This window comes from Centroberyx gerrardi, unplaced genomic scaffold (genome assembly GCF_048128805.1).
Source record: "Centroberyx gerrardi isolate f3 unplaced genomic scaffold, fCenGer3.hap1.cur.20231027 Scaffold_173, whole genome shotgun sequence".
NCBI classification, from domain to species: Eukaryota; Metazoa; Chordata; class Actinopteri; order Beryciformes; family Berycidae; genus Centroberyx; species Centroberyx gerrardi.
In genome coordinates, this window is record NW_027605333.1 from 1 (window position 1) to 25,904 (window position 25,904).

Below are 25,904 nucleotides of genomic sequence, written 5' to 3' on the forward strand. Positions count from 1 at the left end.
TATCAAACATCCCAGATTTAGGATTTAAACAGCACAAATAATACAAAGAGGTGTCAGTTATGTCAATATTAACTTTAATCTTTAACAACACATTTCATAAATATCGAAATAACAACAATTCATTATTGCTTACTCTAATCTATATTTGAATAATAGAGGCTTGGTCATTGTGGGTTAGATAGTGCTTGCAGGACAGTGCAGGAGACAGCATTTTCATAATCCTTGAACAGTTAATCAAATTAAATGCAACATCAACATAATAACTAGCTTTTTCAAGAACCTGTGCTCTATTCAATGTCTCAATCTTGCAAAGACAACTGAACAATTTAGAAACAAACAGCATGACCAGTATCCACATAATCAGTAAAATGTGCCAACAGTTGAATATAATGTTTTACACCAACACAAACAAGATGCCATTATACATTAAATATGTCAAAATTGATTACACCATATAACAAATGGGTACAATTCTGTCAAAGATTTAATAAAGCAAAATATTCACAGTGAGAGAGAAAAAATCTTTTTGACAGTGACAAAGACTATTTGAACTGACACAATTAGGACACAAGTTTGGTTTCAGTGTTTCACCGGCCCAGCATCTCAAGAGCAAAACAGGCACGACCCTGTATATGACCCAGAAGTGAACTAAACAATAAGGAACGGGCCAGAAGTTACACTACAGCGAGAGCATCAGAAGAGAAAACTCAACTGGGGACATTTCCTCTTTCTTGAATATATTTACTAAGACGTCCCATTAAGAAAGCCAAGAAAAATAGTTTATATAGTGCGGCCCGAGTCCTGCAACTTCAGAACATCGGGTCACAACACGCTGAGACAAAAGGTAACAACAGATTTGGCCATGCATGTGCTTAGTTTAGAATTCAAGTGCAAGCATTACAGCAATCGTAGGAGAGTTATAGTCGTCCTAGAGTCGGGTTCATGGTGTGAGCTGTGAAAATGCCTACTGTAGATGTGAGATAAGGAATGACTGTCTATTTCTCCTTGAGGAAACAGAATATCACAGTGTAAACAAGCATAGGAAAATCAAACAATATTTCCTTAAGCAAATATATAGGGCATTTACATCAGAGAACAAGGCAACAGAGCGGCCGGTGGCCTGCCATTACCCATACCCATCCTAAAATCCCAGCGAGTTCATCCGGTCCGGTGTCCTTTCCGCAACAAAGTCCCACTTCTGAACATGCAGGCCCTGGGTTTCTCCTCAATTGTCTGAATTTACTTCCTTTCCCCACCCATGGAAAGATGGATATTCAACACCACCGAGGCCGACCCATCGGCGTTCCTGCGGCGGGTCGTAGGAGCGGGGGGCCGGACTCCGCATCCCCACAGCGCGTCGTTTGACAGGGTTAGAGGTCGACCCCTTTCACCAGGGCCGTCTCCAGGGTGACGGTGAACTCATGGAGTGTGTGCAGGATGCGGGACAGGGAGTGCACCGCCGCACGGTCCCGCAGCAGAGCGCCCTCCTCGTAAGTCCGCGCTGTCAGGTGGCATTCTGCCAGCAGGGGGAGCCACTGAGAGAGGAGCCGGTCCCTGCCAATGTGAACAGGTCAATGGTCAATAATAGTCCCATTAAAGTGTAATGAAGGAAAGTATCGCATTTCAACACTGAGGAAGAGTTTGACTGCAAGACAGATGCAGAGTTGTGTACTTTCTCTTCATTCAACCACAGTAAATTGAGCAGATCATTTCAGGGTTCACCAACTTCCACCTTGCTCATAACCAGCCAATTAGTAGAAATGATGAGTAGATCTGCCACATACTTAGGTGATGAATTCAGTTTCAATCCAAAGCATCAGACACAAGTAGCAATGTCTGCTCTCTCAAAAGCACCAAGGAACAGCACTAGAACAGACTAGTACACTGATAATAATCAATTTTCTATTAACTATTATTAATATTTTACAGCATTACTGCCTTATCTGACAGCACACAGTGGAGAGTGATAGGAAAAAGAAAGAAAAATAGAGAATATCATGTGACACGGGCCATCGGCTGGACCCAAACCCGTGACATCATGATTAGCTATAGCTAATCACAGCTTGATTATCATTGTATAAATCATTTCATCAGCTTTGCATACTGTGTGTCTAGACGACCGCTTTAGCTGCAGCAGCCACAATCTCTCCCTGAAATAACTGCATGTGATGTAAATGGGTCAGTCTGGGAGCTTCTGAGACCGGTCCTGCTGCAGGCCGCTTCCTCAGGGCTTCAGGAAGGAGGACATTGTGTCGCCTTCGCACAAGATGTAGTATAGTGACCAGGAGGCTTTAAAACCACAGACTCCAATGGGGAGAATATTGGAATATTTTCCAAATGCATCCTTCTTTCTCATTTAAATCTACATCATTGACCACTCTAAGGGATTGTGCAAGTTAAATTCACAGTTCGGGCAATTTCAACTTTGAACTTGGACCCCTCACCTGATTCCCAGGCAGACGAGCAGCTGGAACTTGCCCTCCTTTCCAATGTTTCGCGGTGAGGCATTGATGGCGTTGACGTAGTGGCACAGTGAGTCACAAGGCGGGCCCTTTGGTTCTGTCGATCCGCGCAGGTCACCCATCTGATCAGCCGTCTCCATGGAAACCACTGCTTTCTCTGGGAGAGGGAGAGAGAGTTGGTGAGATCAGCAATTGTTAGTTTGTACACATGAACAGTGGAGAATAACCACGGCTCGACCTATCAATATACAAGACAGTGAGGAAAGTGATGAACTCTAGAGAAGCAGGTTAGATTGCTTGTTGACGAAACAGATCAACCATGTTGCACGCAATATGATATGTGGTGAAATTCATATTCTCTGCCACTAGATGGAGCCAGCCAGTAGAGATCAGAGATAAGTGCAACATCACTTCAGTGTTCACCGGATGCTTTGTATAAACACACACACACACACACACACACACACACAGCACTTACCCACAAAGTCCCACACAAACACATTCCTCTGGAAAAGCCGGTTGCACTTGAAGCCATGGAGGAGGAAGTTCTCCAGGGAGAGCACCAGCCCCCCCTCGCCACATAACAAGACGGTCAGGTTTCCCCTCTGGCAGCACAGGAATGGGAGCAGACAGATAATAGAGGCATTTTAAGCAAGAGGCTCATCCCTCACCTCCAATAAATTCCCCTCATATGAATGATAGAGGGCAATGCAATTTAGCAAAATCACCCACAGCAGTGAACTCTGTGGAACCCTCTGTATATTTTTGGGGGGATTTAAAAAGCTCTTCTTCTTTCATTTACCACTCACTGAGCGGTACTGAGCAGAAGCTTGTATATTAAAGCCGCAGTGCCTTTGCGGTGAGTCTGTCCTGAGGGGTGAGTAGCCAAGTATCTAAGTAGCTGCTATAAAAACATAATTACATTGAACTGGAGGCCCATTAGAGTTAAATATAGTGATCCATCAACGGTCTCTCCAAGGCTTTTAACCCGGGCTTCAGACGAGAGAAGCTAGTCCGAGACGCAGAAACAACACAGATCCGACCCGCGCTGGTGAAACTGGGTTAATGAACCGTGTTGGAGATAAACATAATGTTACCAGGGGGTCTAACAGGCTAAACACCTCGCCTCAGAGACGCTCTTCCGCTTTGCATAAACCCAACTCTCCCCATTGTACCGTTCTCTCATGAATCAGTGATGAGCTATTGGGAAGAATTTTGTCACAAGATTTTTCATTACGCCTCGGAGACATTACATAAATTTTTCACTCACTGTTGATCCTGCAGAAAAAAAAAGTCTGCTGTCTGAACCAAGAGGTTAAATGAATTCAAGAGCTGGACCTGGGGGGCAACACACACTATATTAGTCACATACCTCTTGTTCCGGTTTGTGGAAGTGTTTGACAAGGTTATTTGCTGCCTCCCTCATGTCCTCTTGCACCTCGACAGCCATCATTCCTGAGAAGATTAATAAATGGAAAGAGAGAGAGAGGGAGTAAGTAAGGAAAGAAATAGGACGAGGATGAATAATGAGAAGGAGAAGGAAGAGAAAGGCAGCCAAATGGAAAGGTGATATGGGAGGAGGCTGTCATTGTAGTAAGCGTGTCAACCAGCAGGTCAGGCATTGTACTAAAGAGTGGAGCGTGTTGTTTGCCGGTAACGTACTGCTGCGGCCGGCGAGCGCTCCCAGCACCGCGCGTACACTCTGAGATGGCGAAGACAGCTCCGGAGGCGTCCCTGTCCACCTCCCAGCATCCTCCTCTCCACCTGGTGACACCAGCTGACCAATGAGAACCCTTTCCAAGCTGCCGTCACCCACGCCCTTCCCCAGCCAGCGGCCACATGGGAACCTGGAGGGGAAAGGAGACAGGACGTTTCATGACATCTGACGTAAAGGATGTGTGATTTAATTTAATTTGAAGAGGGTTACATACATACAACTGCAAGCAAATGCAGTCATGATTGTAACTTAATCCATACATGTCCATTACACCCATACTCCACCATATTTCCAGCCAATCCATCTACATATAGTATGATTAAATTGGCATCAGCATACATTTAGAGAACCCCACAATTATTTACATTCTATTTGATTGCTTTATTAGGTTTTTACTGTTTTTTATTGCTTATGTTTATATCTTTTTCTTGCTGAATCCTGTTACTTTTGCTGCTGCAATGACCCAACTATTACCCCAGGGGGTTTATTAAAATTTAATCTTATCTTATACACATTATCACACACTGCTATCCACAGCCACCGTCTTGTGGCCACAGAAATAGAATAGAACCGTCACTTCTTGATGGATCAAGGTAATTTCATTTGGCACACTTCAAGATGGCTGCCATAGCATTTTGATGTTGTAGTCATGGAAATGAGCATTGGCACAACAGATGCTGATATCCATGGCAACATTATCGAACATTCTGTGGCAGCCATCTTGAGGTGCACCAGTCAAATGACCATTCAAGAGTGCTGTTTTGATTAGGTATGGCCATTCTAATGATTCCTGTTCTGTGCTTGTACCATTAGCCACTGTGCACACCATCACAACCACTGTTTACTTATGTGACCACGATGAGGAGGAGTCAGAGGAAGAGTCTTACTTGTAGGTGTGTCCGGTGATCTCGTTGTACACCATGACAGAGTCGATCAGACACTTGGCCAGCAAGCCAGAGTTCTCCTGTCCCAGCTGCAGAGTGCTCAGCCTGCCAAGGTTCTTGCACTGAAACACACACGGACCAGAGTAAGTGTAGCGCTGCATATATCTTTGCATTTTTTATGGGTGTGTTGGCCATACTGTAAGTGGCTGTATACCGACCTGGAAAAAGATCTCTTGTGTATTCTTAGGGATCTGTCTAACTCCTGAGTCGCCCATTTCTCCTGACACACACACCCATGGGTTAACTGTTGTCATCGCAATGCTAAGCTTCTTCATGGGCATTATAACAACACGGTATGGAATACCTGGAGAGACACAGAAGGCCAAGAGCAAAGCTTTAAACATACAAGTCATTCCCTTTGCATTTGAATTGTGAAATGCAACCCATAATACTACAGAGAAAAATAAATAGGATTTTCCTTTAAGATAAGGAACGCTGATTTCTTTACTGTGTTGGTGCCAAAATAAAACATGAATAGAAGCAGAAGCAAGTCTCCAGCGTCCTTCCTCCCTTTAGAGTAAGCAGGTTTTCCTTCCAACCAAACACTACACAAGGTGATTTCACTGATTAGTTCCTCTACTGTGGTTGAAGTTGTGCTAATCAGTGAAATCAGCTGATGTAGTCTTTAGCTGGAATGAAAACCTGCAGCCTCCCAGCCCTCCCGTGGCACGTTTGCCTATCTCAGCTTTATGCTGTTGGATGCAGGACTTACTGATGGAGGTGAAGACGCGTGTGAAGCAGAGGTAGTCCACAGTGTTGAGAGAGAGCAGGTGGAACAAGAACTGCTCCCTTTCTTCCTCACACAGCAGGAATGCATGGGGCTTATACAGCTGCCTGTCGGAGGGAACACAGAGGAGAGGTTACTGAAGAAGAACAAATAGGGACTTACTGCAAATATCATCCTATGGATTCTATTAGTTTCTACCTGTCTGTAGGTTTGTGTTCACCGAGTGATTCTTACCTGAGTAGCTCCTGGTTTGTAAGCAGCTCTTTGAGGTGTTGAGATAGCATTTTCTTCTCCAGGGCCAAATGGATCCAGGCCCGGGCCTGTCCCACCTCAGACAGACCCTCACTCATTGTCTGGACAAACCTGGAAGGACAAAGGATAGGTTGATATGAGCAATGAGGAACAAGCTATAAGGTTCAGCCTTTTCTCACATCGCACTTAAAGACTCTTCTATGCAACAAAGTTTTTGGTCTGCTTGTTATTTAATTTTATCATCAGGACAACCAAACTAGTGAACAAGACATATCATATCTCATAACCTCACTGGAACAGAACCAAACAAGAATAAATGATAGAGATATATGTGTGGTAAAAAGCAATTTAAAATGTATTAAAAATATTTAAAAGGTTCAAATATGGTCTTCTTTTATACCTCATTGAAAACATGTTAGTCATCAGAAGAGGCAGGGAAGCAACATTCACCTCTGCCTAAGATATTTTATTCTGTGCTTAGGTCTGAATTCTGTTTTCTTACCTGGTTTCTAATTTTTTATTTTTTCATAGAGCCCTACACAACTTCCATGCCATAAACAACTGCTACCACACTTCCCACCATCCACAGACAAAGTATGCCAGCTCTCATTACCTCATATCCTGCAGCAAAGATCCTTTCAGGAGCAGAGTGCCATCATCAAGCGTTCTCTGGTCCAACCCGTTGGACACTAAACAAGCAGAGAGTTTTAACAGCTACGATCATTCAACCCTTAACTCAATGATTTGTGTAAAGAAAGATATAATAGGGTTGTGCTCTGACCTGGAGACTCAGCTGGTGCCTCCATCTTCCCCTCAGTGGCCTGGTAGTGGAGCAGATGGGACCAAAGAGCGGACTTCCCCTGTTCAGAACAAACAATGAAACCGACACACTCATCAACATTCAACCTGTTCAACCGGACATTTTTGTGTGTTCATGTGTGTGATGTAAATGTGCTTACATGGGGGGACACAGTTCCAGACATTTTTGTAGGTCATTTAGGCTAGTAAGGCACATTAAATTGGCAGTATTACTGTGTGTGTGTGTGTGTGTGTGTGTGTGTGTGTGTGTGTCTGACCTGTTTTAGCTGCAGCCCGTGGCCCCAGGTCCTCTCCAGTAGGTCACAGAGTCCGTGGATGAGCGTGTTCTCCTGCAGGCCCGTGATGTTGGCTTCTCCCTGACCCAGTTCCACACTCTCCTTCCCCATCCGCTCCATCAACATTCGTTTGGTCTGCAAAGCCAGAAACAGCATTAGCGTCTCCCATGAACCATGTCACCGTGCACTTCAGCAGGCGGGGAGAAGTCTCACCTTCAGACGGCACTCACTCAGCAGCCCATCCACAAACTCCCGGTGGGTCTGAGTGACAGCCGAAGGTGACGAGTTCAGCAGCTTAGACTGACGTAGGTTCTTCCTCCCAAATGTGTGCTTCTATTGAATAAACCAAAGGCAATAAATGAGACATAAGCACCCTAAATGCTTTGTGTGTGTGTGTGTGTGTGTGTGTGTGTGTGTGTGTGTGTGTGTGTGTGTGTATGCACATATGCAAGCACCTGTCTCTGCTCATTGTCCAGTCCTGAGGTTTCAGTTGTTGTTGATCTCTTGGTGTCAGTCCTGCGTGATGCTGTGACACGGCTGGACCACCTGTTCACCCGGATAACATGATATCAAAATAAAATCCAACTGTTCTCGAGTGTGTTTGTGTGTATTTACAGTGCTTGTGCATCCCTTTTGCCTATGTATGAGATACAGGTAATAACAAAGTAGACACTGGCGCTTCTTTTACAATAAGCTGCTGGCAAATACCTGGTGTTTTTATAATGTATTCTAATTGGGGAAACAGCAGGAAGGGTAGGCTCACTTGTTGGTGCTTTGACCCTGTGCAAGAACATCAGCCTGCAGCTTGGGAAAGTAGCCCTGCTGGTGACGACCCTGGCCGATCCTCATGTCCAGCAGGTGGGGGTGTATGGCTGTGTGGTCTGCCTTCAGCAGCCGGCGTTCAATGGCCTGGGCTGCAACAACACAACAACACAACGGGTAATGAGGTCGACTGTAGGTAAAATGAGTCATCTTGATATAGAATGGTGTTACGGTCTCCCGTTCTTTTGTCTGGAAAAGCATTTTTAAAAAATTCAAAAGGAGGATTTGTGTTAATATCTTACATGAACATTTCGTATTCAAGATAGGAGGTACAAAAACTGAGACTCCATGAAACCACTGGAACATACAGAACAAAATAGAGTGATATAAAGTAACTGATGTCTGAGAAAAGGGAGATAAAACAATGTCTACGAAACTGAGGAGAACGAGTCCAAATGTGAAATAGAGTGAGAAAGACGGCGAGACTGAGGCAGAACAGTGTGTCTCTGCAGAGAGGTTGGAAGGACTTCAAAGCAGAAAGTTTGAGGCATTCATTATAGGACACAATGTGCGCTCCTCCCCTGATGTACTGCTTATTCCCAGCCCCTATCTTGCAGTTCCCCCCTCTCTTTTTCACCAATTCCACCCATTTCTTTTCCCCTTCATATCAGATTCTGTCCCATCCCTTTCGTGTTTCAACTCTATTTCAATCAAAATCAAATAATATGATGAATTTATTCATGTAGTTCACTGTTCTGGTACATGAGGTCCCTTAAGCAAGGTTTAAGCAAGGTCCTTCTTACTTTGTTCATCTTACTTTGTTCAAAAGAGAGAAAGAAATGTTGGTTTCAGAAAGGCCAAGCAGCATAATCAACATATAAAGCCAACGAGAGTGGCAGATGGAGACAGATTTGCAGATCTCCTCTACAAAATCTGGCAGCCTCTTTAATCACCATATGGGAATTTCCCTCAGTCCATTAGTGGGGGTTTTCAATTTATTTTCTTACTGTATAGTGTCTAAATGCTGTGGAAAAAACTAGTAAAACCCCATGATGTTGCCCTTGGTTAGTCACAAGCTGTTATTCCAATTTAGGGCTTTTTAAAATGATTTTATAATTTAAATCAAAAGTGCCAAAGTGCCACTCATTGTGGATGTCATTGCCTAATAAGAAGATGCAGGAGAAAACAATATTGACACTTTCCGCCCATGAGACCAAAACTATATATGGCAGCAAACTTGGGTGTATTTAGGAGATTGCAATGATACTTAGGAAAGAAATCTTTTCATGTAATTCTTAGATGAGCAACTATGGACCTTTTTTATTCACTTTGAAGTTAAATTTTGTGCTGAATTGAGTCAAACCTTGCCAGCATTATAAATAAACTGGAACAAAGGTTAGCCAAATGAGGTAGTGCAAGAACAATAACATCTATGAAAATAACAGAAAAAGGCTAGATAATAACCTTTTTAAAGGAAAGTGGGCAGTCCAGCCAACTTTTAATCAGCATTTCTATTTACTCAGACAGTTGGAAAGCAAAGAGGGAGACAGAGGAGGGAAGACACAGGAGAGAAAGCTCTGGCAGGATTTGATCCTCAGCCAGCAGCGGTGCATTTGTAGCTCCAGAGGCAGCGGCCTTCACCACTCAATTATCTCTGAGCACAGCATCGTTGAATTCACTAGGTAAAACTCCAAGGAAGTTAAACCAGGTTAGGACAAGGACTCATTATAAGGACTTTCCTGGTGAGGAAGATAACTTAAAGCAACCACTTTCCATGAGATATGAAGCACAAAAAAATATGAGCCAGAATTTGTTTGTCATGTTTTTGTGTTTTTTGATAAATGCTAGAATAACTGAGGGAAACTGCTGTTTGTTTAAAATGCCTTCCAACTTTTATCTCGGTGTGGTTTTACAAACATTCTGGCTTGTGAGATAAAACTGTTTATCTTGTAACTTATCTTGCAACAATAGGATGTAGCCCTATAATCCATCTTCTTTAGTTCCTGAACACCTTCACAGTACCTGACTCAAAGAGCATGGTGCACTTCCGGTAGCGGCAGCTGCGGGAATCCTCCTCGTCCGTGTCGTACAGCCGCTCTCTCTCCAGGCGGCTGTCAAACAGCTGCTGCAGCGGCTCCCTGTCCGCCCAGCGAGAGATCACCTTCCCATCCACAAAGGAGGAAAACATGGCCGTCTCCAGGAACCGGGACAAGAAGTGCAGGTGGGTCGCAGGCTGGACTGAGAGGAAGGAACCCTGGAACAGTCAAAACCACATGTTAACACTTTTATAAAACCGTCTACATGGGCAGGGGAATATTGTTTCATATCATGATCACAAATATTTGACAAAAAAACAGACTGGAGATCATAAGAGGCCTATTTGGACATAATATGCATGTGGATCTAATAGATACAGTTGGCGTTACGTCATCGACTTGTGGGCGTGGTCACCGTGGGGGAAAACAACGGGTCCCCCCCAATTGAAACTAATGGTACAAGCGCCAAATCTGACATTGTAAAATGCGAAAACTACTGATCAAATAATGGAAAATAAGTAAGAATAAAAGAAGTTATATGGAGGGGCTAGGTCAAAAGGACTTGGCTAGATATAACGCAAAACTATCCATAGTCGGAACTGATTGTCCTTACTCCATGAAAGAACGGACGAATGATCCTACACAATGGCCAGATGTGTCATTCCCAGACATTTTCTGTTACCTTATTGAATCGCCCGGTAAGCTAGCACATTGGAATTTTAGATTTACAACTAGAAAATTACATTTCCTGTGTAAAATGCGAGTGTGATTGCCGGGAACAAACCTCGTCATGCCTTCTTTCCTTACATGGTTATGGCTAATATAGTGAATTTATGCAGCCATGCCAATAAAGCAAATTTCATTGCAATCTTGTTCATGCATTTACAGAACACATTGCTGGCCCATGACAAATAAATATGTTATAGGAGGGTGCATTCCCTTTGCTATTATTGCCTGTCTGCTGTCTTCTCACTACTACATGGTGTATGTACCTACAAGGTGTGTGTACAAGAACAAAGTTCAGGATTTGTATGTTTATTTGCCGTGCAGTGCACGACACAGCAGCTTTTCCACATATCCTTCTTTGTTTTTAGACTTTAGAAAAGGCAAAACTAAAGAATGTTTTCATAGCGCGCAGCCAAGATCAGTACTCCCCAGTGATTTGTTTTCCCCCACGTCGGCTGACAGAAATTATGTTTTCCTCCTGTGCCGACTGTATCTATAGGCCTATTCACTGTAATAACTTTAATAACTTTATTTTTTATAGCACCATTCATACATAGAATGCAACTCAAAGTACTTTACATAAAATAAATGCATTAAAACTTTCAAGCAAAATCAAAAACACAAGCAAAAGCAAAACAGAAATTAAAACAGTAATTTGTCTAGTAAAATGACATTAAAAAAGAAAGAAAAAAGTAGCTACGGATAATAATAAATAGGTAAGTAAGGATAATAATAAAAAAATAGTTGATCTACTTGAGTACCTTGTCAAAGCTGAATGTCCCCTCCCGGTTGCTCAGCCAGGAGTCCAGATCAGGAGCGCTGTGAATGACAAACTCCTCATATTTGCCAAACATGGTAGCAAACCGGCCGGCGAACACCTCCCTCAGCTGTACGTTCATCTTCGCAGACTTCAGCTCCTCCTCCTCCTCCTCAAACACACGTCCCAGCGTCTTCCCTCCATCTGACGGTTTCCCTCCTCCACACCTCCTCGCCAGCGCCTGCAGCCTCTCCAGCACAGCCAGTTCCTCCCCTCCGAGGTTCCCGTTCCTTCTGTCCTCCATCAGATCCTCCAGGACCAGGCTGCTGAGGCAGGGGGAGGTGGCGGCGGCAGGCTTAGTGGTCACGCCCCCCTGTGGAGGGAGGCCGAAACGCAGCAGCACCTCGCTCAGCTCCTGGATGAGCTCCGTCTGGTCCGGAAACAAAGGAAGGTCCTCAGGTGCCTCAACACAGTGGTTGTCAATGTCCACAAAACACAGGTTGGCCTGTGCAGGAGACAAACAGACAAACAAGACAGATCAGAATATGTGCTACCTGAATGCTGCCACTAAAACCAGTTTTCAATTGACTCACCCAACAGATAATCATAATAGGTTTAACCACTCACAGTGTACGGACTCTTATTCATCGCATGTAGACAAAGTAGTTAAGCTTTAATAGCACTGGGGCAAGTGTAGAAACATCCAATTAAGATCAGAGAGGGAGATTTACATTGCATTAATGGATTCTTGGCATTTTACCACGATAAGCTCCCAGAGACTCCAACATATTAGCATATGAAGGATTATCAAACGATTACAGTTATCACTTACACAGGAGAGATACGAGAAAAAGGCAAAATTAGACAAGCAAGACTTCCGCACTGGCAAACAAACAACAAAATCGTGCAAAAACTGTACTTGTAAAGGTGCTGAGCAATGAATAGTAGATAGTCAACATTTTAAGGAGAATTTATGCACCGATAATAAAACTGCATCTCAGAGCAGCAGTGGGGAACAGCCCAGTCAGCAGCAACACAACCTTCAACAGTGACCTCTGACAGTCAGTTCACTGCCTCAGGGGAAGTTGGGAGATGAACTGTAGAGTGGACAGCTGCAGACTCACCCTCGCCCCAGCAGACTACTCCCTGTAGCTTCATGCTGCCCTATCTCTTCCTACCCAACATGTCTTTCCATCAGGAGAGAAGCCAAAGTAAAGGATGAAACTATATATTCAAGTTTTGGATTGATTTTGCATAACATATTCGATTCAGGGCAGTCAAATCACAAATAAGTCAATAAAATGAGTCAACTGGAGGCACCTGCAGTGACTAACACAGACTCACACATGTATGATTAAAATGCTTTACACTTACTTCTTGCTTGCTATTGCAATTTACCACCCATACATCAACTTGCACAATTCCAGAAATAAGCGGCGATCCCTAATTCGCATTAATTATTCACTTTGTCAGATTTTTCTGGAACTCTAATGCTCAGTGTTTTTCCTTTCATCGCCCCAAGCTTTCTTTCTACTGGCTCCTTTCTGGGGCAGAGCTACATCAAAGACGCTCTTGTGAGATGCTCATGCAGCACAGTGTGATCTTTCGGTGTGGATGGAGAATTGGATTTGTAGAAAGAGGGGAGGGGGGGGGGGGGGCTCTGAGGAACTGCATCGTCTGAGTTTGCCAGGCCGGAGGCAGGGGGCATATTATTATGCACGCAGAATGGAGGAGATTAGCAAAAAGGCTAGAAGAATGCTGCAGAAATTTTTAGATCCTTCTGTATGAATGTTTATTGGAACGTGTGATGTTATGGACTAGAACATGTGCCTCCTGGAATGCTGATGTTACAAACAGAAACGTGACACTGAGAACTACAGATGCAGTACACATAAAACCCCTTGTTTAGTACTGTACCTCATGCGGTAGGTGGAGGGAGGATCGCTGAGCCCCATCTCTCCGCTGGATACCCATGAAGAACGGCACAGGCGCGTCCAGGAGGTGATGTAACGGCGCCGGCAGGATGGGCAGGTAGATGTTTTGCCACTGGAACGGGAACAGCAAGGTAGTGACACCCTCTGCCACTGTCATCAAACGCTGATAGTCTGGGGAGACGAGGGAGGCAAGATGGAGAGAGGACATAAAAATCACCTCAGAGTACCAAGGGAAAACCTACTTTCCAAGCAATCCAAAGTAAATCCCCTCAATAAAGAGTGGTTACCTTGAGAGTAGAGCAGGACCTGCATCTCCAGAAGTACACAGGTAAGCAGCTGCACCATATTGTCGACGCCCAGCAGGGAGAAGGCCTCTCCGAGCGGGAAGTCGCCCAGCGGGAGCTCACCCGGGCCGGGCCGCTGGCACACGATGGGCCCCTGCACCCCGTGGAACCTCAGCGACCTGCCGGGAGGAGGCAGGGGCACCTCGTACAGGATGTTGTGGATGTAGCTCTCCAGAGGGAGGGGCGGGGCCGTGTGCGACGTCACCGCCTGGTGCAGCTGGGACAGGAACTGGCGAGCGGCCTGAAGGAAGGGGAGCGGCGTGAGGAGGCAGAGGGCTTTGGACACGTACAGGGTGTCCCGCGCCGAGTCGAAGGAGCCCGCGCAGCCGAGGCAGGCGGACAGCCCGGCCAGGGACTCGGCGTCTGACTCGTCCAAGCTGCTCACGAGCGAGTCCATGCTGGAGGTGGAGGGCGAGGAGGCAGACGACGTGGAGGAAGAGGGAGAGGAGGCCGACGAGGAAGAGTGGTGCTCCACATGGTGCATCTGGTAGAGCGTCTGCATGGCGGTGGTGATCTGAGCGCTCGTCACCTCCTCGTAGAAGGTGTGGACAAAGCCGTAGGAGCGCGTGCCATCGTCAGTAGCAACAGTGAAGGAGTGGAACTGGGGCTCAAGGCTGTCGGCCTGTGTGCGGAAGGCCAAACCCCTCGGCATGCAAAGCTTAGGAGAGAGGGATGAGGAAAGAGGAGGAGCGATGGAAAAAGTGTGGGAGAGGGTTGAGAATAGAGAGGCAGAGGGAGAAACAAATTGTTAAACACTAACCCTTCTGATACTGATACTGTGCATAAGTGGGTTTTGTAATCATTGCAACATAACATTTGAAAATGGGGTTTGTATAATATCATCATCATTGACACATTTTACTGACACAATGACATTAAGTACTTTAGGTACTTTAGTGTCTCTGGGAGGCTGTTCACAGCAAATTTTGATATGATGTCCATTTTACTTGATTAAATTGAATTTGATTCTGTTAACAATTCTTTTGGGACTAAAACATCATATTGACCTGCTTATCCAACAGACAACAAAACAAACAAAACAAACATGAAAATGTTCTGTGTATTTGGACAAAACAGAGTTTGTATTCTGTGGGGAACAGAGAACAAGCAAAGACACAGTGGAGTAGCGCGGGCTCTTAGTGCACATTTTTCATGAGCTGAATTTGTTATCTTGTTGTTCTGTTTGTCCTCTCAGTTGTAACATTATTCATGTGGACTGGTTGGAAGAATTACAAAACATTTGCCCTCAAAACAGGGCAAATCTCGCCCATCTTTATCATTGAATAAACAATTGTGAGAGAAAATGGCCAACGCTAAAAGAGATCCTTTGTATACAATCCAGTATCTCACCATGTTGACAGCATCTTTATTGAAGGGGTTCCTGTCTGTGCTTTCAGGATAGTGGACCAGGACCTTTGACTTAAAGGACCTTCGAATGGGGCTCTGCTCAAAGCCCTCACCTGGGAGAGAGACAGAGATAAAGACAGAGACAGAGAGAGAGAGAGAAAGTTATGACACAGCCGTATGAGTGCAGAGAGATAGATGACCTTCATCGCTGCAGAGGCAGAATTCATAAGGAGCGGACACAATAGAGGACGCTAAAGAACGAGGACGGTCATGTACTTTGAGTCCTGCAAAAGCACAGACAGCACAACCTTGTCTGACACCGGCTAAAAAAAACACTCCTCTATTGTCAACAGCAAGACAGAGGTTAGACAGTAGGGGCCATTCTGCAGCAAAGAGGGGGAAACCCTGCCAAGACTTATGTAACTCAACTCATTACCATAGAGATAGACTGGAGAAGCCGGTACAACACCCCACATCCCCGTCACTCTGCAGTAGGAACCTCTTTTCACTTCTAGGACGCACATAGAACAAACATACTGACATAAAAGAAACTGATTCGTTATACATCAGGGAGGCTCTGGAGAAAGGATGAGAGATTTCTATATTAGAGTTACACAAATGGGTTGAATTTGCATTACCTGCAAAAAAGAAAATCTATTATGCATTCCTACATTCACAACGCATACATTTGATGCATTGCCCTGTCTGGCTGAAGTCTCTCCTCTGTCACACTCTCTGCACCTTGTGTCAGCTTCCGGCTCCAGTTACATAAAGAGTGGCGTTTGTGTGTGAGTACCTGGGTGCATGGAGAGGAGCTGCTGAATAAGAGAGAGCGACTAAGAGGGAGAGAAAGAAAGTGTGTGTGTGATTGTGTGAGTCAGTGAGTGAGTGACTCACTGAGAGCCTGAGTAATGAGTGAGGCACTCTCATTCTTCCAGTTTCTAAGGGGATGCCCTTGTACTCTTGACTGAATTCCTTGTTTAATTAATAGATTCTCAAAGTTCAATAGGTGTAACTGACATCACTGCATTGCAAGAACAAAAACAACTGCGAAAGGCAAACGACTGTCAGCTTTGACGCATTTATTAAGCAGCATCCACCTGCCTCCGAGATGACGCACAAGAACCTGCGAAAGGAAACGGCGCCGTAGGCAGAGCGAGAAGGATCCACACACACAGTTAAATTGAGTCAGACTAGCAGGTGGGAGAGAGGAGCTAATGCATTACTATGACGAGAGGGGGAGGCAATGTTCTTTGCCAAGGATACGCATTAGCGTTGGTGTGGAGAGGACTAACAGGGAAACAAACAGGGAGCAACAACAACCTGCACCCTCTCCGATTCCTAACTGGCATGACATCCAGAGATCATGTTGTCACAGCGAAGTTGAGAGTTGAGGCGCTGATATCCTTGGAGGGCTAAATGATGAAAAAATGGGAGAGAGGGAGAGAGAATGAGAGCGAGAGACAAAGAGAGAGAGACAGAGAGAGAGAGAGAGAATCCAGCCTCACAGAAAGACATCTAGTTGCCATGGTAGCATTTCCGCTGTGGCGCTGTGGCCTTGAAGATAGCCGTCAAGACGGAGCTCGTCAGCAGTTACATCATCCTGACTGTCACCACTTGACCCAATTGAGACCCACACTCCTCCTGACACAACTTCCCACCCTAGGGATCACACAACCCCAAAACTCACTCAAATGCAGTCTCTCTCTCTCTCCCTCTCTCTCTCTCTCTCTGAGCTAACAGAATAGATGAAGAGGGAGGTGGAGGGTGGTTTGTTTCGGTCTTCAAATGAAAGCTTAAATGGTTGTTCCAGTTAGGCTGTAATTATCATACTGTTGCCTCCTCCTACTGCTTACACACAAACACACACACACACACACACACACACACACACAAAACCATTGCCCTACGAGCTGGGGTACCCTTCACATACATCATCAGTTCTTGAAAGTCATTATCATTGTCACTGTAATATCAATATTATGCATGTTGTTGGTGGACAAAGACAAAAAAGGGTTTAATATTCGTTCCACGGCTGAGAGATTCATCACAGAGATTAATGCGTCCCAAATGGTCTCCCATCAAGACAGGAAGGCTTCATCAGGGATGATTGAACAGACATAAAGGTAGACATCTGTCATACTCACCAACTCAATTACCCCCACCAGCTCATTCATCACATCATTAGATGAGTAGATGAGAAAGGGAGATATAAAAAAGTGGATTAAAATGACAGCAAATGCCAACTGGGCCTTCAGTTAAGAAGAGTTTTTCATTTTTGGCTCAAACAACTGAAAGCCCCGTGTCTTCGCATTCGAAATTTGACCGTTCACTGAAGGTGAGTCATAAAACTAAATGACAAAATGTGCCTTTCATCTCAGCCTGAGACATGATGCTGCCTCATATGCTTAGAATAAAGGATGAAAGTATGTGCTGTGTAGCTGAGACTGAAAATAGGATAACTCAGGCTGGATATTCTGCTTACAAAGGAAACCAAAGATAACTGCAAAATCTAATGGGATGCATGCTTGACTTAAATACCACTTGTCTCTCCAATCAGTTCACTACTAAGAAGCAGATCTCAAACGGCTAGTGTGATCCTGCCCTCCACTGATGTCATCCCCTGTGACAGTCATCTGCCCCGGGCCGGAGCTGCAGCCACGGCAATTCAGCATTCCAACAGGGAACGTCATGTGAAATTTGATTAGGCTGCAGAAAACACAGTGGCATCTATTGAGAAGCCAACAAGAGCAGATTGTCCCTCGGCAGGCATTCACTAATTACACACACACACAGACAGACAGGAACACACACATCTAACAATTTGCTCAAACGTATAGGCTAAGGCTGCTGTACATGAAAGAATAAACATCCCTCGATAGATTTTTAGCTGGTGAAATAGATAGAAAACAAAGACACAAACACACACACACAAATCCCTTGAAAGGAGCAACCCCCCGCTGCAGTGGATGGGATATGAGATGACCTGCTGTTACATAAGCAGATTGGTGGAGCTCAGATCTACTAGCCAGCGGTGCTGCCACTCGCCGCAGGGAGCCAGCCATCACTGACCTCACTGGTCAGTTACAACACTAAATAATCCATCTGGAATTGTAGCATGCAATAAAGTGATACTGTGTGTTTGTTCCCTTCAACATATGATATGCGCCTCATCCCACAGATACTTGTTTTTCTTGTCCCACTTAATACTTCACTTTTATCCAAAAGCATTGTTGTGGCTGAAAAAAGTCAGCTGTTTTACCAAGGCTGGGTCTGGTTTTAGAGCCATCTTCTCCCCGAGGAGCTGCTCTACATAAGCAGACATTCTGCTACCAAGAATACAGGGAGAATACAGGGTGTGACTATTGTTCCAGCCCCGTGATTCAAACCTGAAGCTGGCACTGTAAAGGTTTTAGTATTCAGGTGTTTGCAGCACACTCGTGTGGTGCTTTCTCCTCTCTTACACACACAAAGAGCCAGGCACACACAGCAGAACACGTGCGGACCTCACAGGGGGCTTCTGGGTGAATCTCCCTCTTAATCCCAGAGTCAACAACTTCAAGAAAGCAATGGGACCTAATATCTCTATTTCTAGCAGCGCATCAGACAGAGACATTAAGATATCCATAGTGTCAATGGTAACAATCCACCATGAGCACTTAACACAAGGCCACATCACTGTGGCTGTCATCACCGTGGCAACTCAAAACCACCACCATCCACTTGCCTTCAACCTCCTTCACTGCTTTTGGTTGAGAAGAATGGGTTTGTGTGATTTGAGTGTGAAGTCGTTTTGTTTGGCATGGTGAAATATACGGCCATATGGGTCCAGGAAGATGACAAGAGAACTGTTCAGGGAGGCTGTAACTAGTCACCAAAGAGATTATCACTGCTTTTTGAGTCACATAACTGTAATCTGGGAGGTCTCACACACACACACACACACACACACACACACACACACACACAGTCCTAGGTTAACAGCGGTCCACAGAGGATATACTGCTTTGCAGCTCCATCTGTGTTACAGCATCAGTGGGCAGCACAGGATATTGTTGTCCTCTGCTCAACCCTTCTCTTCTCTATTCTGTCCCCAGGTGTAGTGGATGACTAGCAGAAACCAATAAAGCTGTATTCTCTGTAGGCTTATTACACTGCCTTGAGTATCTGTCAAAACATACTGAGCAGGATGGGAGTAGGTGCAATCGTGTATTTTCCATTAATCCACCCATAGGTGTTTAAAAAAACAATGTAGGACAAGATATGCGGCAATAACAGGCTGTCCTAATGTTGTTTTTTTTAATAAGGAGACAATGGTCACTTCGCTGAAATACCTCAGTTCAACAAAAACAAGACGTTGCACGACCATCATCCTCTGGGGTTTCTCATTTACTCTCTTTCTGTCCCCATATGTAAAATACATGTCATCATCAACACAATTGTTTAGACATGGGGTACGTTTCAAAATACATCAAATTTGCCAAAAAAAATTGTTTGTACATGCAGATGACATTCATTTAAAATCTAGTGCTTGCAGATATATGGTGTCAACAGCGCTTTGGAAGAGGAATGTATCGTCCAAAACACATTCTGGTGAATGTCATCTACACGTATAAATACATTTCTGGGCCAATGTTTTGTATAATTTGACACGTGTCATTAAACATATCGTGATGTGTTTTTTCTGCAGTATATATTTGTTAATTTCAGATTTATTGTCAAACCCACCTGCTAAATCGTCGGGTTCGAGGCCCGTCTCCGTATCCACTCCACACACAACAAAATAGTGGGCGAAACGGCAAGAAGCCGATCCTGTGGCCGCAGCGGTCCCGTTCATCCTCGATGTTATTTGGTGTGAGCTCCGTTTACTTCTACTTAATGTTGTCGATGGTCATAGTGGATGCGTCTGATCCTAAATATTTCTGACCCTCGTCCTTTTCTTATCCTTGCGATGACTCGCTCGCCTGCCTGCTGCACTTGCGCTGCTCAGCGGTCCGACTCTGATGCGCCGTGGATCTGATGTTGGTCACCTCGTTTGTTCAGAGGGGGAGGAGGCTGTAGGCCCGGGAGAGAGGGAGGGGGGGGGAGAGAGAGAGAGAGAGAGAGAGAGAGAGAGAGAGAGAGAGAGAGAGAGAGAGAAAGAGAGAGAGAGAGAGTGAGAGAGAGAGAGAGAGAGAGAGAGAGAGAGAGAGAGAGATGCACAGACAAAGACACATCATCAGTGGTAAAACACACTGGGTTTCATTAAAGTGGGGGACGTCGCAATGATTCATTACCTGCGACCAAATGGACAAAGTCACGATTTGTGAAAATTAAGATGTCATAGTGAATAGTCAGGCCTAGTTGATTTTTATCTAATTTTACATCTAAATCAGAAAAGGTATCTTGTAGATCATCACAGATCTTTTTTAATTAGATGAAATTTAGGCTATAAAGTCAAACGGCATTTCCCTGTACTGTAGGACTAGGCCTTGTTGTCACAAATTCTGTGAACGATTCTTATGAATCAAGAGAAGTGAAGACAAAACAATTCAGAGAATTGAAGACGTTATCTGAAATAATAGGATATAGGGTATTTATTGAACCATTCAAGCAGACATAATAAACGTATCCCCCATTTGATAGGCAAAATGCTGACTAACTTCATCAAAATAAATAGGATTATCTAGGTCACAAGAAAATCAGCCTCCTGCTGTATCTGTTCTGGTAAACCAAATGCCTGAGAGATTGGATTTGGGTCAAGTGTCAGTGTTCAAAATCAGTGTTCAAACATGAAAATTGTGCAGCATTTCGATACACCTGGACTGGCTCATGCCATAAAACGCTTACATTAAAAAAAAATCATATCCAAAGACAGTCATCACATTTTACATGCAAGTAAGAGGTATGCAGCCCCCGCACCCCATCCCTTTCTGTAAATAATCTACAGTGTAACAAGTCAGCAGATGGGTCCACAGCTCCAGTCCTCCAGCTAGGCAACATGTGGCTCCGTCATTCACGGTCTGTCTTATGACATCAAGTTAGCGGCTTAGAGAAGCCTGGCATGTAACACTCGATCACTGCTGTCCTTAAACGACAATTCTACGCATTCAAAACATCTTCACATATGGTAAATAAATGTAGGGCAAGCCCAGGCGTCCCTATTTCCACAGCAACTTCCTCGAACAACGATGCATTTATTTGGATTTTTGATAGCAAAGTTTTCAAATGAAACACACAAATGAAAGATTTCGCTTTCATTAACGTGATACAGACCATGACCATGGAATCCAACACGTTTCTGGCAGGGTAAGGGTTAAAATTTCCAACACAAAGTGGCCTACTAGGACTAGGGCTGTACATCCATTCACTGGTGTCTCCAAGGCATTCTAGGGTGTGCAGTGAGAAACCTCTTCTCTCCAGCTATATGCCTCTCTGAATAGTTCACCATACAGGGGTAGTAAATTGGGTCATGTTGCTCAGGTCACACCAACACATTCTCTGAAAAGTTTTGGCAGTGGGTTTGGGTTCAGAAATTTCACCTGGAACGTGACGTCGTCAGAGAAAACAGGTGAGGTTCTCAGAAGAAAGGGCACTGTGGAACTCTGCAGGAGAACCGTCTCTTTCAACGAGACTGCAAACTCCCGGGGACAGGAAAAAACAGTGGGAGGCGGCCTGTACACAAGAACTCTTTATTGAATGGCTTCTTCCTGCTCCCCTCCTCCCACCACTTTGCTCATTGATCAATTGTAGTCGAGACAGCTGGAAAACATCAGGCAAATGGGGTTGGTGAGGTGGAATAGGCCATTTAGTGATGTATAATAATGTGGATCTGGGGAACATTATTGTAGGTGGAAATAGGATTCTGGAAGTGCAAGCTGAGGATCCACTGGAGGCCTGAATGGGTCTACACAGCCTGCTCCTGTTTACGGTTGTTGTTGACAGATCTAGGGTTTAGATGGAAGGGTGTTAGGTTGATGGCTTTGGCAAAGGTTGTAGAAGCAAAGGCTGAGCATTGATAGAGTGCCGAGAGGGAGGTCTACGTCAGGATACGGGCCACCTGGGCCTGAACCTCCCCATCAGGGTGTGAAAGCAGCTGGACCAGTCTGCTGTGGAGCTGGGAAGACTCATCTAACAGAACCCGGAAGAGGCAATCCTGCTTCCACCTCAGCTCGTCAGCCACCTGGGCAGAGGGCCTCCAGGCCTTTAAGTTCCCTGCAAACGTCAGCAGTCGCAGAAGCACTGCAGGGGCGGTCCGCACGTCGAACAGCAGCACAACAGAAGCTGGTGCCTGAGGCAAAAGCACATAGAGAACAGGATTAAAATAAGGATTTATAATGACCATGGGCTTCTATATGCATCATTAAAAATAACGACTAGTATTTGAGAGTTATATAGAGTAGAGGTGCCTTTGAGTCTTTCTGAACTTCTGTAGTTAATCATTTCTATTGCTATGCTATTGCTAAGCAAAAGGTCTTAGAAGTAAAAAGTAATGACCCTGCTCACACCAGAGATAAGCTCCTGCCCTATGGGTATTTCTGCCGTGATGAAGGCTTACTTATATCTCCTATATTCAATTACCAAAAATGATTGCTCCATATACGCATAATCATGTTACCAATTTAGTTAATCTCACCTGGGCTTGAACAATGTCGTCCATCATATCTGGATTAGATGATAAATTCACAAGGACTTTCAAAGCCTGAACCTGAAAGAAAAATATTGGAAGAACTTCACATACAGTTTCTTTTCACAGCCTTTTCTGTCTTCCAACTAGTGCTGGTATGCATTAAGTGTCTCAGAATGGTAGTGACACATTACAGATCATGATATATGAAAAGTTCAATGGGACTATGATACTCTTGAAGAAGAACAATTTAGAGAATATTGACACAGGTGCAACCCCAAAAGGATGCAGAGGGCAGGATCCTACTGACCTGTAATGCTTCATTGCTCACAATGAGCAAAGAGAGTAAAAGTGTGATTGATCCCTTCAGCAAGTGTTGATGCTTGTCTGTGACTGAGAGGTTTGTTAACAGCCTGAGAGCACCAAGCTGGAGGTCAGAATTCACTGGTGACATCTCAATCAGCTCCAGTACTTGTGGCACATAAACCTATGAAGGCAAGATACAATATTTAAGAGAGCCTGTCTTCTCCAAAATCATCACTTAAGACAGATGTGAATACATAAAAGAAAAGGTAGAGTAGAAGGATGCTACAGTATTCAGACTCTACAATAGACTAAATGGCATTTGTTGTGCAGTAAATATGACAACATACCTTTAGCTGTTCCTGGTTTTGGAGGTTCATGCTCAGATTATTCAAAGCATTCAGAGTCTGCACTCTAACTTCTGCCACAGGATCCGAAAGGAAGCCAGCTATGACATGAAGGCCTTCAAATTCCCGTATGAGATCCTGAAGGATCAGTGGAGCAGAAAAATGCAGAAAGATGGAATTACACGGCTGGCAAGACATGTCATTATACAAATGTGAGTGTGAGTGACTGTGAGTGACATATCTGACAAAGTACAACAACTATATAACTTTACAATTGTGAAAATTGTAGAAAGCCTAGTTTTACTGTACCTGGTTAACAGTGAAGGCAGCAGCATTTCCTAGAGTGACTAGGATCCGACATCTGTCAGATGGATTACTGTTGGTCTGGAGACATGACAGCAGCATCTTCAGGTGTTGTGGCTCCAGGCTCCCAGGTGACTTTGAGATGATGTCACCTGTGGAGCAAAATAATACATTTAATATTTAATACACGTTAGCAATGCAGGAGACTGTGCATTTGTGACCAACTGTGGCTGACGTTGGCAGACACAAGCTTATCAGCAGGGAGTGAGGAGCATACTTCGACAACAAAACAGCTCATGTTAGCTAGCTCGACAGCTCTTACCTGATGCAACATCCACAGTCTGAGTGTCAACCCCTCGGGTACAAACAACATTCAGTCCAGATACTTTGGCCAATAGGCTCCCCGGTTGTAGGGTGACTTCACCAGGCTGACTGCCCTTGACACCACGACTTTCACTGGTGGCACTTTTCTTGTTTCTCTTGAAGCTTCCCCCGCTGATAAGTTTGTAAATCCCGTAGGAGGCTCCAGCCCCGGCAACTATACCAAGTAGCGCCTTCATATTGCCCAGCTTAGGAGTGACACTGCCATCGCCCATGCTGCTATCTGAATTTTGGTAATGTTAGCTAAGAGATTTGTTAGCAAGCTAACATGAAGTTAGCTATTAACTAGCTAGATGATCTAGGTTACAAATGTGAGTCGAATGGTCTGCTACCAGCAAACTTACTCCGCTTATTAGTTAGCTAGCGTTCACGAAGATCTAACGAAACCACTACAAACCTAGCCAAACTCATTTTGACACCTTCATTATCCAGGAAGTAAAGAAGTTGGCTGACTAGCTAGAGTTGTCAACAATGTTCTGCTCCGTTGTTCCTGGCAGCTCACAGTGGCCGACCAAACGTTTCACAGAGTTGCTAGCATGGCTATCAGGCCAAAATCTGACCATTATATTTGGATATATCTATTTTTTTTAAATTATTAAACATTAAATATGTTAACAAAACAGACGTTTAACTATCTCTGAACAGAACAGTCATATGCATCCTGGTAGGCTCACACAGTTAGCTTGGTTTATCTTTACCCTGCAATACATTAGTTGTCCAACACTGAGTGTACTTTAGTTAGTCAGTTACCTGGCAACGGTAAACTAAGTGGACAATTTCCAATTGGAGATGGAGAGTACCAGGTTCAAAGCAAAATCTGACACATTTTTCAGTCTTGCTCATTTTTAATCAGAGGCACGATATGGCTTTACAAGACGCAGAGCCTGCTCTGAAAGAGTACATACTGAAACACTCCTTGCCGCAAATATATCAGGTAAGTTGCCTGGGCTAGATAAAGGTTGGTTAACCTTATAACTTTAACAATTAACGCGAGCTAAGTCAGCTGTTACAGTTAACTTAGCTAAACCAGACGAATTCATTTCACTGTAACTTAAGCGTCTTCTTTTTTTGACAACAGGCCTTACTGACAGCTTCATGTCTGTCATGTCCCAACGACCCAATACAGTTCCTGGAAAGTAAGCTTATGGCCTTTCAGGGACATCACAATCTTCAGGATATTGACTGGTAGGTAAACCTCTTTCTAGGTGAAAGTGAACCACAGACTGGTTTGTGAATTTCCATGAGATGAACACTTGGTGGCTCACTTTCTCAAGTTTTGATTTTCTCCTTGGGGTGTAATCCAAGATGCCTGATGTTGAGGAGTGAAAACAAGCACCAATCTTAATTACATCCTCAAGTGCGTGTAGGCTGCTTTTGCATTTTAATTGTATGATTTTTATTTATACTTTTACTAAAAAAAACAAAAACAATATTTACGGTAATTGCATCACTGGCCCCAACAGTTAGGCTATGTTACGTTGCTGAAAGTAACAAATAACTGCACAAAAAAATCGTTTGATTTTTACTTTCATCAGGATGTCATTACATCAGGACTTTTCTACTTCCAAGTGATATTCACTTTTCATTATACACATCTGTAGTTGCTCAGGAGTCCTGGGAATCCTATCTTACCCTGGTATTCCCAGCCCTCAATATGATAATTACAGGCACAATTCATTTTTAAACTAGGACCAAGGGGCGTCTTCTTACATAGTGTTTGCAATACAATTTAGATTTTTCAAAATGAAAGTAAATGAGTGATGGTCACTACAGGCCATGTGTGCTGAAAGAATTTAAAATACTCACTTATATATGTATAAGATTTGTGTATTACTTCTTACACTGCTGTTTATATTGTCAAA

At 44.2% G+C, this 25,904-nt stretch overlaps 2 protein-coding genes across 4 annotated transcripts; both read right to left on the minus strand.

The window, feature by feature from the left end:
* Nucleotides 1-1,370: 1,370 nt before the first annotated feature.
* LOC139924330 (DENN domain-containing protein 5B-like) lies at nucleotides 1,371-19,939 on the minus strand. Of its 2 annotated transcripts, none has more exons than XM_071915396.2 (21): nucleotides 19,831-19,939; nucleotides 15,106-15,215; nucleotides 13,699-14,413; nucleotides 13,395-13,582; nucleotides 11,482-11,982; nucleotides 9,981-10,212; nucleotides 7,962-8,110; nucleotides 7,652-7,747; nucleotides 7,410-7,529; nucleotides 7,179-7,331; nucleotides 6,884-6,962; nucleotides 6,716-6,791; nucleotides 6,085-6,213; nucleotides 5,836-5,957; nucleotides 5,282-5,427; nucleotides 5,067-5,185; nucleotides 4,125-4,309; nucleotides 3,835-3,917; nucleotides 2,941-3,067; nucleotides 2,445-2,619; nucleotides 1,371-1,554 (listed from the first exon to the last, which is right to left on the minus strand). In XM_071915396.2, exons 1-21 carry the CDS (start codon nucleotides 19,937-19,939, stop codon nucleotides 1,371-1,373), a joined length of 3,798 nt encoding a protein of 1,265 aa, XP_071771497.1. The 2 variants fall into 2 exon arrangements, with proteins under 2 accessions (XP_071771497.1, XP_071771549.1); XM_071915448.2 differs by having other exon boundaries at nucleotides 7,652-7,742; nucleotides 7,960-8,110.
* A 760-nt stretch (nucleotides 19,940-20,699) lies between these two features.
* Nucleotides 20,700-24,519, minus strand: LOC144538431 (armadillo repeat-containing protein 10-like). Of its 2 annotated transcripts, XM_078282469.1 has the most exons (7): nucleotides 24,433-24,519; nucleotides 23,984-24,340; nucleotides 23,668-23,813; nucleotides 23,362-23,496; nucleotides 23,019-23,195; nucleotides 22,718-22,789; nucleotides 20,700-22,372 (listed from the first exon to the last, which is right to left on the minus strand). In XM_078282469.1, the coding sequence occupies exons 2-7, from the start codon at nucleotides 24,255-24,257 to the stop codon at nucleotides 22,121-22,123; spliced, it is 1,056 nt and encodes a 351-aa protein (XP_078138595.1). In that variant the 5' UTR covers nucleotides 24,258-24,340; nucleotides 24,433-24,519; the 3' UTR covers nucleotides 20,700-22,120. The 2 variants fall into 2 exon arrangements, with proteins under 2 accessions (XP_078138595.1, XP_078138594.1); XM_078282468.1 differs by having other exon boundaries at nucleotides 23,984-24,513.
* Nucleotides 24,520-25,904: the final 1,385 nt, after the last annotated feature.